The sequence below is a fragment of the Dendropsophus ebraccatus genome, chromosome 2 (assembly GCF_027789765.1).
Source record: "Dendropsophus ebraccatus isolate aDenEbr1 chromosome 2, aDenEbr1.pat, whole genome shotgun sequence".
NCBI classification, from domain to species: domain Eukaryota; kingdom Metazoa; phylum Chordata; class Amphibia; order Anura; family Hylidae; genus Dendropsophus; species Dendropsophus ebraccatus.
Window position 1 is genome coordinate 135,021,791 of NC_091455.1, and position 16,454 is coordinate 135,038,244.

Sequence of the window (16,454 nt, forward strand, 5' to 3'; positions counted from 1 at the left end):
AGCCAGGGGGAGATTTATGAAAAGGTGTAAATATACACCTGGTGTAAAATGCCCATAGCAGCCAATCACAGCTGTTTAATGAAATCTTACATTGTGTGAACGTGGCCCAAATGTGCATCTGCAACCCTGACTGAATCTGTGACCCCCTGACTGCTTAACAGGTTGGTGGCACCACTGGATAGAGATCGGAACAAGCATTCAGAGCCTACCTTTGCTGCCCATGACTTTGTTTTTATTAAAAAAAAAACAAACTTTTTTTTTATGCAAATAGTAAGAAGCAGAACCTATTGTTCCCTGGGCCATTGCACCGCTGCACCTCACTGTGTTTTATGCACAGCTAATTATGCAAGGGACGAATATACATTGCAGTAAGCCATAGAAGTTCTCGGGCTAAAAGGATAATGGGTTCTGCCTCTTTTACACTATTCAGACAACAAAGGTTAATTCTGAATGCTTTCATTGGAATCTACACAGCAGTGCTGCTAGCTCAGGAGGCAGTCAGGGGGTCACAGATTCGCTGTAAATATATGGCGCTGTATACACATGAAAAAGTCTAAAACAGAACAAGGTATTTTTGTACCCTAGACAATTTGGTACCCTATATTATCAATATTATCAATGAATAATAATATAATGAACAAAACCTACCATACCAAAACTAAAATTACCAATAATACCACTATATAAGGGATCACACTATGACTCCACATTACCACATCACAGTAACTAAAATAAAATGGCCATATAGCGATAGATACCAGTGCTACACAGACTTAGCAGACCATGTAAGTGATTACAGTGCAGATAGATGCAGTGACTGACAGGGGGCATCTTCTCTCAGAATCTTTATCTTTCCTTTTTTTCCCCATCTGGCCCAGACTGCCAGGTTGACTTCTCTTAGCCACAATTCCTCTGTGCAGAACCTGATGGAAAAACATCTAAGGCTCCTTACTATTCCAAATTTATTGTCACAGATAAGCAGAAAGCATGCTTCCCTCTCACCCACAGTCCCGGTTTGGGCCTACAGTACTTGGATGATTCACCCTAAGCCCAAGCCCCAACTGGGTGACAGTTAGGGCTGTGTTTGCCATTGGGCACTTGTGGACCTGTGCCTCGGGCAGCAGTATTGAGGGGGGGCTTCAGTGAGCTAAAAATAAATGGGACCTGGAGAAAAAATGGATCAAAACTAAAGCCAGATTTCCCTGCAGTTTTAACATGCAGTTGCTCATTATGTTGAGGATTTATGATTGATCTCATTGATTTCCCTGTATAAGGGTGAGATCCATGGTGAATCTGCAACACAATCCACATGTAACCCATGCTGTTTTTTTTGAGCCAGGAGTTGGCACTTAAGGTCCTGTATTGCTGCCAACCTTCTACTGACCTGAGGCAGCCTGCTGCTAATGACTTATTGACAGGGAAAGGAGAATCTTTTGGATTCTAATTGCAAGCACTTCTAAAGTGGTGTCTGCTAGCCGTGCATCCTCAGTCATCGTAATTGCCCACAGTTGCACTGCCCTGTGCTGGGTGGGTGGTAACACCTAGAAAAGCACCTAAGCGTGTTACGCCTTGTCATGCCTTGTCTTGAAGGTAACCACTAACATGTCAAAGGTGTCAGTAGCATTAAAGCAGATAAGCTCTAAAAGCAACCTAAACATTGTTAAGATTTAATATTTCAGATTTTTTTTTTCTTATTAGATGACAGTGTTTACATGCCTAATGAGGACGAGAGGAAGGAATATGTTCTGAATGACACTGGTTACATCTATGTGGGATCACAAAATAACATAAAAGCAAGGCCATGGAATTTCGGACAGGTATGTATCCATTCGTATCAATGTAGCCTTGTCATGGAAAAGCCACTTTCAGATAGGAATCCTACAGCTCTATAGAGGAGTATTTACTAAAGCAGAAAGAGTGAAGCAAGCTCATCGGTTTCACCAGGCCCCCACTCCAACGGGTGCAATGTCCAAGAAAATACTGTCGAGTCCAGATTTTGCAGTGAAGATGATAGCTTTATTGGTGACTCTTAAAATCAATTGAGGGCTACATCACATCATGGCTAGGAGGACACCAACGAATTTCTGGTACAAGATGCACCTCAAATGCTGGACCTGACTATTTTCTTGGACATCAATCTGCACCTGTAGGAGTTTTAACTATATACCAAGCATGAGATCCTAACAGAGTGAAGCATGGAGTGGGAGGCATATGAAAATGAGCGGGGACGCTGCTGAACCTAAGTGCACCAAACCCTCCCCCCCGCCCCCCCCCCCCCCCCCCCCCGCTACTTTGGGAAGGGGGGCACTACTGAGGCTCAGTAACATCTCCAGTACACTGAACAATGTATTTCTGTTTATGTATATATCTCTATAACAGAAATAAACAGTGGCATAGTGATTACTGTCACCAGCGCTAGATCACAGTACCAAATGGTTAATTTGGGCTAGCCTGATGACAGATTCCATTTAACTAATGTCTGAGAGACTAAGGAGAGCTTTAGCTTATCACCACACATAAATACTGTTATTGCACCAAAATTGCATCACATTTTCAACTTCCAGGCGCCAAAATTTAATATTCAGTGCTATTCACAGCAGTTTTTAATTATTCCCATTTGTTTTATGATTCAATAGACAGGCAGAAAAATTTCCTTTTTTTGTATTATTGAGTTTAACTAAATTCAATAGAGAAATAGCTGGTAATGCAGAAATTGTATTATTCAATGTGCAATATTTGACAAACATCTTTTTTTTATTTTATTTTATTTTTTTAGCAAAGAATGGCCACAAAAAACTGTTGTTGTTTTTTCTCAGTAAAAAGAAAGGACCAAAAACTGTGAACATAGCGTCCTAAAATTTCCCCTGTCAGACACAGTTCTTTATTTTAGCAGTTACCTAGTATAACAATGTTGTTGGAGTTGTGCCCTATAGTGGGAGGGTCAGCTCAAGCTTCCTGCCAATTCTTTAGTAGAATAAAGATGGCCTGTATTCTTTCTGTATGCTGCTGACAGAAGCTGTCATGACTTGTTCCCCATTTAATGATGGTCTTTTATTGTTTGTACTTTTGTTCATGGAAAAAATACTGATTCCTGACTTCTCATGTAGACTTGGTAATGGTTAAGCAATCGGGTCTACAACACTACAATGGCCTTGCTCATGATAGAGTCTAAACAGTGCCTTTATTCTAATGTGGCAATGAGGCAGAACGTTCTTTACAGATTGTGACATGGGAATAACTTCTGAAAACATATTTGGACCATAGTGAAATCCTAGGGATTGAATTTGTCCATTATGTATAAGCCGTGTCTATTTAAATAGCAACAGGGCAAGCAGAACTGAGAAAGAAGAATGACATGATACATTCTACCTCACAAAATAATTCCAAAATGTTCAGCATAAGATATGTGTAGTTACGTCTCTGCAGAAGAGATAACTCCAGTCATAACTTCTTGGCCCTAATAAAAATCTGGAATATGGTCCCTGCTTTACAATGTGTCAAGTATGAAAATGGTGTCTGGTGTAAGGGAAACTTTTGAGTCCTGTTGGGCACCAGGGCCTGGATTTAATACCATTAAATAACCATTGATAGTAAAAATATATACTGTTGTATTGTATTACTATACATGTATAGTATAAATAAATATTACATTGCTTTTTCCCTCTCAGATTTTGGAGCTAGGTGATTAACTCTTTTCTAGTTGTCTGTGTAATAAGTAGATAAGTAGAAGCTGGTAGGAGCTTTAAGACAGGTAGATGCACAGGGCATTGGTATTGGGCCAGTGGAAGATCTTGCAGAGTGGCTATCGTGCAATGGAAGGCAGATAGAAGCCACCCAAGTGTGTGTTTGTGGCGATGGTAAGTTGCATAGTTTTCCTTAAATAGCAGCAAAAAGGCAGTATTTAACTGTGATTGGGAAAATTGCTGTTAACATTTTTATTTTTACCTCAGTTTAAGAAAATTGCCACAAAAACATAACAAAAACACAGTAAACATGCATTAAACTTGAGGTAACATTATAGCATGTGAACACAGCCAGAAGAATTCAGATCTTCAGAAACCACCACTATTGGGATCACAGGTCACTTTCCCTTCATGGCACTATTTCTGCACTGTGAATAAGAAAATGCACTGAAACTGCATATAATGTGAATTGATACCAACCCAACCAAGTATGATTAAGTGGACTGCAGTGATGAGACCCCCCCCCCCCCTCCCCTCTCTCTGCAAACCAGAGGCTTCATGGGAAATGTAGGCAGTATTAGGAATTCATATTATTAACAAAATAGGAATTAAGATGGCTGAAATCTCATGCCTGCCATCATGGCTAAAACAGGTACTAACACAAGGCATACACATGGACCTCTATATTACTCTCTAATAATAGCCTATGCCGCACTATATAAGCAAAGACTGCATGGACTTTTATATTTGGGCCTGTTGGGTCCTGCTGAGGAGTCTGTCAATTTGACAGGGAAAGTTGTGCTGCTTGCACTGTTCCTTCTCCTATTATAAACAATGGATTGTACAACTGAGGCTCTTAACGGAGACAGAGAAACAGATGTGGAGCTGAACCTAACCTGGTGCATACATAGGTCACTTAATGGCTTATAAAAATTGACCGTGCAGGATCAGAATCCAGTTGTATCCACTATGTATATCTAATGTATATCCATTGGTGTTTATCTCACTTTTCACTTCTGATTATTAGCATGAAGAAGACGTGTTGGACTGTTGCTTCCTTCTTCTTGACCGTAGTGGGCTCAAGCCAGCAGCAAGGAGGGACCCTGTCATTTTATCAAGGAAATTCTCAGCATTAGTATGTTTTACACCATTTTCACTATTATTTAAATTATGTCTGATTATTATTTAAATTCTGTCTGAGTCTGATTTTATATTACAATTCCCTTAAGAAAATATATGTATATATAAAATTAATACCGTGTTTCCCCGATAGTAAGACACCCCCGAAAGTAAGACATAGTTGGACTTTCGGGGGCTGGGCTAAAGTAAGACATACCCCGAATGTAAGACATAGTACATAGGGCGGTATTTTTGTACTTTTATGTCCCTGCGCCCGTCCTGTCAGAGGCTCGCACGCGCGCGCACACACACACACGCGCGGCCCGGCACGAGCGCTGCACGTCATGTGCAGGGACGCCGGTATTGGTGCGGGAGCTGAAGGAGCAGCAGGGCCCAGGTGACTGCCCGCACCGCCCCCGTCTGGTCCAAGCGACCTTCCCCCCACCCCCCGTGCGCGCACCTGTCCGCCCTCTCTGAGGCCCCGTCCTGCCGCACCGTCCATGCGCCCACCACCCGTCCGGTCCGGCGTCCCTGCTCACTGAGGGGAGTACAGGACAGCCGCCCTCACGTGCTGCTGCTCCTCCAGCTCTGACATGGCCGCCTCCCTGCACACACAGGACAACGTGTGACAGCTGACCTGTCATCTCATCCCCTCAGTAACAGTACAGGATAGGAGGAATAATGGGCTGCAGCAGGCGGGATAACTTATAGCTGTGTGTGTTATCCTGCCAGCTGCAGCACATCCATTCCTCCTATGTTACAGTCCTGCACTGTTACTGAGGGGACTACAGTCATACACCCCTGTCCGCCCCCCTATACAGTCATACACCCCTGTTTCCCCCCCCTATACAGTCATACACCCCTGTCCGCCCCCCTATACAGTCATACACCCCTGTCTCCCCCCCCTATACAGTCATACACCCCTGTCTCCCCCCCCTATACAGTCATACACCCCTGTCCAATATAAGACATACCCCAAAAGTAAGACATAGTGGGACTTTTGGGAGTAAAAAGAACGTAAGACACTGTCTTACTTTCGGGGAAACACGGTATACTGTATATATGAAATGAAGGGCACTAAAGGTAAGAGTAGTAGAATATAGCTTTTTTTTTTTTTTAACCTTGATCATCATTCCTCTCTGAAAATATTGATTTACATATGCAAATGAGGTTGTTTGGTGCACTGGGGGCAGGATCAGTGCAATGATCTGCCTCGGCACTCTGCAGTGATATCCCTGCTGCATTCATCACTGGAGAGCACGGCCCGCAGTGGCGTAGCTACAGTGAAGGCAGGGAAGGCGACTGCTATGGGGCCCCTGCATGAAGGGGGCCCGAGGAAGCCTGCCCTGCCTTCATGGTAGGTACCCCGCTTCCCCAGGGGTCCAGAGAGGAAGAGGGACCCCCACTGCACTGTTCAGCCCCCTCACTGTAGTGCCGGGTGAGCGGGCTGAACAGAGGAGCAGGACCTGCCAGACGGCACAGGAGAGGGATTAAGGACCTTTGGGTCACATGACCCAAAGGTCCTCAATACCTATGTGAAGATCAGCCCGGACTACAGGAGGAGGAGGGGGGAAGCCTGGGAGCTGTAAGTGCTGTGTATGTGTGTCAGTGAGTGTATATATGTATCTGTGGGTATATGTATAGGTCAGTGTGTGTATATATGTATCTGTGTATATATTTATATGTCAGTATGTGTATGTATCTGTGGCTATATATATATGTGTGTGTGTGTGTATGTCAGCAATGTCTGTAGCACTGGTGTATATGTGTGTGTTTGTGTATGTCAGCAATGTCTGTAGCACTGGTGTATATGTGTGTGTTTGTGTATGTCAGCAATGTCTGTAGCACTGGTGTATATGTGTGTGTGTATGTCAGCAATGTCTGTAGCACTGGTGTATATGTGTGTGTTTGTGTATGTCAGCAATGTCTGTAGCACTGGTGTATGTGTGTGTTTGTGTATGTCAGCAATGTCTGTAGCACTGGTGTATATGTGTGTGTTTGTGTATGCCAGCAATGTCTGTAGCACTGGTGTATATGTGTGTGTTTGCTCCCAAAGATGTTCTGCAGCAGCTTCTATTAATGCTGGGCTCTAATAAAAGAACCCACCATTAATATCTGCAGCATTTTCTTTTATTTCTGGTTGAGTATTTCTTATTACAATCAGATGATTTCCCTGTGTACAGTCTATTAATGCTGTATACATCAGCACTAGTGTAATCACATTACAGCGTATATATGTGTGTATGTCAGTGGCGTATCTGTATATGTGTTAATGGTGCCTCTGTGTGTGTATATGTGCGTCAATGTCTGTGTTTGGCGGGGGGGCGTACAGGATTTATGGGCCCCATACAGTTTTTTTGCTATGGGGCCCCATGAATCCTAGCTACGCCCCTGAGCACGGGGTAAATATATGCATTAGGAAGGGTGGGCCAGCCAGGACAAATCAGTGCACTAAGGGTGGTAGTCCCATCCCTAGTGCACCAAAGTGCCTCTTTAAGGTCAGCATAGTATAGGGACAGGTCCTTATTGTGCCATTAGGCTAATAGGAGAGAACATACATGCAGACTCGAGTGCTGCAAGGTTCTTTAAGCACACTCTGCCATGAGCATAAGAAATTCTAATAGAGATGAGGAAATTGCTGAAATGGAATAATCTAGACAAGTCTACAGAGCCATTTTTCTGGCTCTATGGTAACAAAGTCAGAGCGATTATCTCTAAATGGAGATGACCCAGAACATTCTTGACTATTTCCAGGAGAAGTCTGCTATAATAACTTTAAGGCAGAAATAAATCATCTAACAAATCACAAAATATCCCTGAAGTGCCGTCCTAAGTGGCTTTAGGCCAGTCAGTCTGTATGAGAAAAAGATTGAGAGACACCGATCAACAATTGTATAAATGAAAAAGTAGTCCAGCAATAAAGCTACCTCAGAGAGATAGCAAAAATCTACTAGTTAATTAGACATAAAGAGTTCTTCAATATAAATAGTTGTTGTTTATATTCAACTGGGGTCAGAAAGATATAAAGATTTGTAAATTATTATTATTATTAAAAAAATAAATCTCAGTTCTTCCAGTGCTTATCAGCTGCTGTATGCTGTACAAACAGTAGTGAATTCTTTCCAGTCTGACATGGTGCTCTCTGCTGCCTCCTCTGTCCATGTCAGGTACTGTCCAGAGCAGTAGGGGGTTTCTATGGGGATTTTACAAATCTCTAGACAGTTCCTAACATAGACAAGGGTGGCAGTAGAGAGCCCTGTGTCAGACTGATACACCACTTCCTAGAAGTACAGCAGCTGAAAAGTACTGTAAGACCTTTTATAAAAATAGAAGTAATTTAAAAAAATCTGTATAGCTTTCACTAGTTGATTTAAATTTTTGTCCTCTAGAGTGCACTTTTAGCCCCTTGCCTCTGCAGCCCATTTTGGCCTTATTAACTAGGCTATTTTTGCATTTTACATAGATATGTGATCTTCTCATAAAGTCTGCCTGAGGCCGCAGAGAGGTATTTTACCTTCAGCAATCAGGGAAAATGATCAGGACCCCCAGAGTCACACTGTATAGTGACAGGAGAGCAGCCCATTATTTACTGTGAGGATCTGGCTGCTGATTTTATACATTACTGTTATAATTTATTAATAATGATTTATTGGTGTGTCATTCCATAACTGACTGGATGCATATTTTCCTTAGGTTAACTCAAATGATGACCATGGAGTCTTGACTGGCAATTGGTCTGGAAAGTATTCTGCAGGATGTTCCCCCACTTCCTGGACAGGAAGCAGCGCCATTCTGCAGAAATATTACAAAACAAAAAAGCCTGTTCTGTTTGGTCAGTGCTGGGTATTCTCTGGAGTTTTGACAACAAGTAAGCAAAAAAAACAGGCCATATGCATTATTATTTAGTTCTGATGGAGTCTGGACCACTTAGGGTTTCACATGTAGTAGCGCTGTAGGACACTACCCCTTTAAGGTAGTTTTTTATTATTATTAATTTTTTTAGCTATGGGACTACAAAATAGAGTAGCTCAAAAAATATTTATTACTATAGTTATAATATTGCAGACCTATGCATCAGGATGTACCAAAGCAGCTATACAACCATAGATTAGTTTGCTTATCTGCAAGGTACCTCCCTCAGGAGCCATTTCTCCCTTGTAGTTTACACAGAAACATTGGCTTGTCCACACAGATGCCCTGCAAGTTTAACTATGTTAGTTGAGATGGCTGTACTTCTGACTTGTTCTAATGATAGACCGTAAATGTTTAGATCTTGGAAAGCTCTATAAGGGTATCTGCACACAGTGCGCTGTCCCTGTGCGCTGCCACTTCCCTCTCCGCCAGCTCCATAGACTCCATTCTATAGTCGGACGAATTCCGCTGTCCGCCCAAAGAATTGAAATGTAATTTCTTTCGGTGGACGATGGAATCCGTCCAAGCATATAATGGAGCCTATGTGACGGGTGGAACTTTAAGTAGGAGTGCGGGAAAGCAAGCAGTAGATTCCGCACTGAGTTTTCTGTGAGAATTACTCAGTGTGCATATACCCTTAAGAAGGCTGGTTTCTGATTGTTTTCAGGTTATTGTTGTTTTACACCATATTGTACAACAGTCTGTTTAAATTTTATTTTTGGGGGAAGAACTGGAGTAAAATCTATCTATCTATCTATTTTCTTTCTCCATAAAATAGTAATGCGCTGCATAGGGATTCCAGCAAGGAGTGTCACTAACTTTTCTTCAGCACATGATACAGAGGAGAATCTAAAGATTGATTTCTATATGAATGAGAAAGGAGAAAAGCTGGATGACTATTGCAGTGATTCTATTTGGTAAGAACCTTGCTTCCTAAATATTGAAACGGGGAGCCATTCTCTTTATATTCAGAATCCTTACAAAAATATTCATCAACAAATATAATAATGTAGAATGTAGAGATTGAAGCATTGTATATATTTATTATACTGTATATGCTGGTTACAATAATATCAATTACTAGCATTTCTATAACACATGTCTATCCTAGGAATTTCCACGTCTGGAATGATGTATGGATGAAAAGACCAGACCTTCCTAGTGGACATGATGGCTGGCAAGCAGTTGATGCAACCCCACAGGAACCAAGTGAAGGTAAGATGTGCAATGCAAGATAGATAACGTCTTCCTTTTACTTTTTACAAAGAAAGTGTCTTTCTTTTTTGTTTTGTTTTTAATAATAGAGAGTATGTTTGAGATTGAATGAGAAAGAAAGGAGTGGTGGTAGGTTTAGATGTATATGCTTTATCTTTCAAGCTAAGAAAGATCAACTATAGTATGATATTTTGAGAGATTGTGCCATTTTTGCAGAATTGTAAATCAATTTATCCTGACACTATTCACACTTTCCATCCATCTCCAAAGCTTTTTGCTTCATTAACTAAATAAAGAGGTTAAATCCAGGGTAAGGCTATGTTCATACTATGTAATAACAACGGCCGTATTACATAACAACGGCCATTGTTGTGCAAACGGCCACTGTTTCAGAAATAACGGCTGTTGTTTGCAGAACAACAGCCATTGTTATGAAATATGGCCGTTGTTTTTACACAGTGTGAACATAGGTTAAACTGCTTATTTCCACAGTTTGTTTTGTATGCAGATGAGGTGCTGTACCCTGCTGCCCCACTAAGGGCAACAGTCGACTCCTACACTTTAAAGCATTCCACAGTTATTCCTATAGCATGGAGTGATGGCGTATAACCAAAATATGTTGCTGTGATGGGACATACTTATAAGGTTTTTTCTGCAGTGAAACCAGTAAAGGTGATGAAGGGCTAAACCAGCACTGTAGCTTCTTCCTTCTCTTATGGGGTCGTGGTCACACGGGGTGGACCCCACCATCGGAAAGCGCTAACATATCAATAATACACCATAACTGATAGAAACAACTGTTTCAGGTTATGTTGGCATATACAATACCTGGGATAAGGCAGAAGAAAACTGCTCCACAAAAATACAGAAAACAATGACAATGGTTGTTTCCGTAAAAGTGCAGAAAGAAGTTCTAGAAAATGCTCTGTGCATCATTATGGGAAATCATATCAAAGTATTTCATGTAATAATTCACAACAAAACAGTGGACAGTATATATGGGTTTATGTGCTCAAAAATTGGGAAAAACACTGAGGTTGCTTGGTCGAGGAAACAGTCCTTATGGCAACATTAGGCATGTGGAAACTTTGTGGGAAGGGTTGAAGGTGTCATCTCTTAACTAAGCCACATTAAAAGTCATTAATCCATTCAAGGCTATTGAGAAGAGATGTACCAATATTCACTTTCCTCTATAAATCCACATCTAGGTGTCTTCCAGTGTGGCCCGTGTTCGCTGACAGCTATAAAAAAGGGAATGGTATATCTGCCATATGATGCCAAGTTTGTGTTTGCTGAGGTGAATGCTGACAAGATAGAATGGATGGTAAAAGAAAAAAATGGAGAAGAGCAAGTGACCTTGTTAAAAGAGGAGAAAAAGAGCATTGGGAAATATATCAGTACAAAGGCAGTCAACAGGAACTTGAGACAAGATATAACATTACAATACAAACATAAAGAGGGTAAGAGCGATTTGTGAACTGCATGCTGTGTACTATGCACTTGTATAACAAGTGGTGCCAGTTATATGATATATAATTTCTTATTTGTGTGCATATTCTGGATTTTTTAATAGACTCATTACTAAGGGATTTAGTGTGGGAAGCCAGAAGGATGAAGCTAATAGTATGCCATGCAGCCTGTAGTGTATGATGTATGATTTTGGGGCATTTTACTTGGGTATATTCTGAATGTGAACTATAAATGCAATGTGAGCAAAGCCTAGGTAGTATGTTTATATGTATTATATGTAAGTGGGGTTTAAGTTGTACGTCTGAATTCAATACACATTTGTCTTTCAGTTAGATGTCTCTTTATTGTAGTCTTGCTGGTGCGGAACAAAAGGAGAGCTAGGGGTTCGTTTCTGATGAGGGTCCCAATGGTGGCCCACCCAACAGTCTAACATTTAAGATACTCCAGATATCAGGAGCCATATATTTCCACTGTTCATCTGATTTAGATACTTTTTTTTCTTCTAGCACTTGGTGATGTTAGTTTCAGCATCCAATACACTAATAAGGGCTTAAACTTTCAATGGGATGGTCACCACTGCTCATCAGTGGGCAAAGTGCTCTGGTTCTCAACCAATTGAGAACTGAGTAGAGGTGATTGCCCTCTTGGCAGTCCTCGCAGAGTCAATGGAGCAGTCACTATTTGGTTTTTAAATGGGTTTGAACCTAAGCACTCCCCCTCCCCCCCAAAGTGAGCAGTGATGACCACCTTGTTGACAGTCTTTGTCCTCAATATAAGATAGGCAAAGTTGGCACATCTGCAATATGTTGAAGATGTCTGCATAGTTGAGAAAGGTTGTTTGTGTAAAATTCAGGTCAAGGAACCTCCTTACAAAATGTCATGGATTGCTATGTTTTAGTGAAAACTTGTGACATAAAGAGTGTAGGGACAGTGTAACATATGCATATGTATTAATTCATCTTTGTTGTCCAGGTTCCCCAGAAGAGAGGGAGACATTCCAGACTGCTTGTTCTCACTTAAAGTCAGATGCTTGCTTGGTGTTTGCAGCTCCTCCAGCACCTCCTCCGCCTGGAATTAAGATACAGATCACAGGAGAAAAAGAGTTACCTCCTGGGAATCCCTTGTCCCTTAATATAGTGATTGAAAATGAATCAAATCAGTCAAAAACAGTGATTGTCACTGCCGGCTGTCAGCTACAAGCCTATACAGGCAAAATTATTGCCTCACTGGCATCTGTCACAGAGACCATGGAAGTAGCAGCGAAACAAGGTATTTTAAGCATCAGGTCAACTCCTGACAGCTGTGTCCAGCTTAAAGTGTACTTGTCGTTATAACTTTCAAAATCTAAACCAAAAGTAGATGTGATATATAGCAAGTTTGCAATTTTTTTTAGTTATCGTGGAGAACATTGCACTTCCTGTTTTCTGACTCTTTTTTTTTTTTTTTTTCTCAAAGAGTCAGAAAACAGGAAGTCCTGTGTATCCCAGGCCATCTGAGCGCTCACAAAGAGAAGGCAGTCATGTGACTGATGGACACATTGAGCCGTCACTCTCTGTACTGGCCGGAATTTCTGTGTTTAGTCTGTATTTTTCAACCAGCAAAAGTCAGAAAATCTGCCTTGAGGATTTCTGGTAAGTTCAGCTTTGTTTTACAGCATAACACAAAAAAAAAATATTCAATGTATAGTGCAAACTTGCTTTATTTTACTTTCTACTATTGATTTAGATTTTGAAAGTTATAACAACAGTGACACTTTAAGGCTATGTACACAGATGGCATTTATTTAGCATTAGTGATGAGTTTCTCTCATCTAACTCAATAAAAAACACTTTAATGCCAAAATGTAAAAAGTATATATATATTTTTTTAACTTCCTTTAACCCCTTGTAACTTTTTATTTTTCCATTGGCAGGGCTAAATGAGGGATTATTTTGGCTAGGAACCCTCTGTTTTACCCTTAATTTATTATGGTTGGGGGGTTTTTAATAAGAAAAGACATATTAATTTTATTTTGCAGGTCAGTATGATTACAGCAATACTGTATGTATATTGTTTTTGTTACATTTTACAACTTTGAAAAATAAGGGCCCCATTGTTAAGAGTGTTGGAAACTGGTAATAGACATGACCAGTTGTCATTTCATTCATACATTTCCAAGAGGAATAAAAGGGAAGAGTGCAATGCATTTTCATATAAAGTTGCAATCTGTGGCCTCAGAAAAGGCAACATGTCCTCTTTAATAACATAAGTTATGTAGCAGTAACATTTTATGTGTATTTATCTTGCTGTGTGTCATATGTAGCTGCTACAATTCCTGTGAACATTGCTGCTGAGCAATACATGAAGTGTATGACATTAGTAGATGACGAGCTCATGATCAGACTGAATGTCATAACAGAAACTATAGCGGGAGAAGAAAAAAACAGTGAGTGTCTGGTCATACCATTTACATACCCACCAATCAAAGTGGAGGTAAGTGTTACTTGTTGCACCAAATACAAAGTTTTCATTAAGTGTGGTTAAACACAAGGGGGAGATTTATGAAAGGGTGTAAATATACACCTGATGTAAACTGCCCACAGCAACCAATCACAGCTCCTCTTATATTCTACCAGAGCTGAAAGCTGAGCTGTGATTGGTTGCTGTGGGCAGTTTACACCAGGTCTATATTTACACCCTGTCATAAATCTCCCCCCAGGAGTTCTTTCCTGTGAGCTGTATTGGTGTCTATAATTTGCAGGGTTCCTCTTTTAGGCTGCTTTCACACACAGCGTTTTTGTTTTTTTTTGTCTTTTTTTCAAACTGCCAAAACTAAGACTAAATTCAAAAGGAACAGGAACTATAAAAGAAGGCCTTATGCGTCTAATTCCCTGCTGGATTCACTTCTGGTTTTGGCTCAAAAACTGCAGTGGCAGTTCTCCAAAAACTCTCATGTGTGACAGCAGCCTGAGCAATTCCTTCCTTTCACCACTGAGAAAAATAAAACAACTGCACCTCCTTCATGAAGCATTTTGTACATGACAGAGCTTTCTTCATTTATTTTTCCATAGATGCCAGAAACTGGAAAGATTAATGAAGATTTTACCTGTACGTTCACTTTTAAGAATACTCTAAGCATTCCCTTAGAGAAGTGCGAGCTACATGTGGAAGGACTTGGCCTCTTCCGCCTGGAGAAGTTTGATCATGGGTAAGTAATGCATTAATATGATGGCATATTTATTGACTTAGTATATTTATGGGCAGGAGGACAGGTAGGCAGAGTAGGCTGTTCACATCAATGATAGGTTTGAAAAAAAAAATTACCACCACATTTAAGATGATGGATTAGAGGGGAAAGAAGCAACAGCGGATAATGTGTCTGATTTACAATCACAGTTCAGCTTTCTATTTGTCAGTGCTAACTGAGAAATGAAAGCTCAGCTGTGATTGGTTGCTGTCAGCAAATGTCTCATGCAGATTGGTAAGTCTGGACCAATGCCTTTGACATTGTAGATGCAGGGGTGCTGAAAATCTCTTTTTGGTTGTGCACACCTCCCACCTTCTCAGCCTCCCTCACAGGCTTTTTGGCTTTGAAAAAGAAAAAGTATCAAAAATGGCAGCCATTTTTTTTGCCCTACCTGCTTCTTTTATGCAGTTTTTGTGACATTTTTCCAGAAAAATGGGGGGGGGGAATTATTAAGACCAGTGCTGGGGTAAGGTCCCCTTCGCACCATGATGTACCTGTCTGCTCATGCACACCTGGCAAAAAGGCTTTGCTAGCGTTATATTTTGTGATTCTTTGCTGGGTCTGCACTTGACCACATGTAGTCCCCCCAATGTGTTTTAGTACATGTGGTTTTTTATCATGTTTGAAAATTGTGCTGCAAACATGATGTAATTCAAAATTTGGGTGAAAATTATTTATTACAGACATAAATTCTTATAAGCATATAAATTCTTATATTCCTTATAAGCAAATTAATGAAACCAAAGAACACAAAATAAAGACCCAACACAGTGTATTCAGGTGTCATGTGGTCACAGTTTTATTTAAAATCACATGACACTCAAAACAGCAGACCCCAACTTACGAAGAGTGACTCCCCAGCACTCAGTAGAGGAAAAATGCTACAAATTCTGAAAAAAATATATATATTTCAAAATGGCGATATGACCCATCCTCAGTTCATTTTGCAGGCCTATGCAGAAGAGAAGCTAGTTGTCTGCAGTACATGTACACTGTGTAGTTTAGGGACCCATCAGCAGAGTTTGTCCATCTCCTAAGTATATGAATATGGATTCAGAAGGACCACTCACTTACTAGATACATGAAACATGAGATGGCAAAAACACCTTTTAAGTATTTTTACATGTAGTGTAAAGTGTGTATTACTGTGCATATTTTAGTATTTATGTTCTCACGTCACACATAGGGATGTCAAACCTGGAGGGATATTTCGTTCTAAGATTATATGTGCCCCTAAGAAGGCCGGAGAAAAGAAAATTGTTGCTGAGCTCATTTCCAAGCAAATTAAAGGAATTCATGCAGAGAAGATAATCAGTATCACCAATTAAATCCCTAAGAGATGGATTTTATTAAGCTGTACCTTATAAATGCCTTGTTGACTTTTGCAAATTGTGGTGACAAAGCACTTATGACAAATACAAATAAAACGAACTGTGGAAAATTATTTTACACCCTTATTTCATGGACTCTTCTTTGCTAGATGAATTATGCTGCTGTGACCAACAAGTATAGTCGGGTGCCACTACTATTGGGTGATACTACTATAAAATAATAACGATGATAATGAGCCTAAAGAGGAGTTACCACCATAGTTAAAGATAGCTCTGTGTCCCCCCCCCCTTGATTTTAATGGTAGTTGTACAGATGGCATAGCCCTAGTAGTTACACTGTCTCCATAAATCTTTGAGATTAGGCTGTTTATGCAACTCTCATTATAGTCAATGGAAGTTTGGCTTGCCCTGACTGTTTTTTTTTTAAAACTTTCCAGCCACCGCTAGTAAGCACAAACAGGCTAGAGGAGGCTGTTGAGCCCTTGAATTTAAAGGGGT

At 40.5% G+C, this 16,454-nt stretch overlaps 1 protein-coding gene across 8 annotated transcripts in view; it reads left to right on the forward strand.

Moving 5' to 3' along the window:
- The window catches only part of TGM4 (transglutaminase 4), a 53,070-nt gene extending 37,001 nt beyond the window's left edge, over positions 1-16,069 (forward strand). For all 8 annotated transcript variants that reach the window (XM_069958366.1, XM_069958367.1, XM_069958368.1 and 5 more), the window contains 10 exons: positions 1,699-1,817; positions 4,711-4,818; positions 8,496-8,670; positions 9,493-9,631; positions 9,826-9,929; positions 11,138-11,389; positions 12,372-12,668; positions 13,702-13,871; positions 14,450-14,586; positions 15,812-16,069. In XM_069958366.1, coding sequence (XP_069814467.1) covers positions 1,699-1,817; positions 4,711-4,818; positions 8,496-8,670; positions 9,493-9,631; positions 9,826-9,929; positions 11,138-11,389; positions 12,372-12,668; positions 13,702-13,871; positions 14,450-14,586; positions 15,812-15,953 — 1,643 coding nt within the window. In that variant the 3' untranslated portion in view covers positions 15,954-16,069. The remainder of the gene's footprint in view (positions 1-1,698; positions 1,818-4,710; positions 4,819-8,495; positions 8,671-9,492; positions 9,632-9,825; positions 9,930-11,137; positions 11,390-12,371; positions 12,669-13,701; positions 13,872-14,449; positions 14,587-15,811) is intronic.
- Positions 16,070-16,454: the final 385 nt, after the last annotated feature.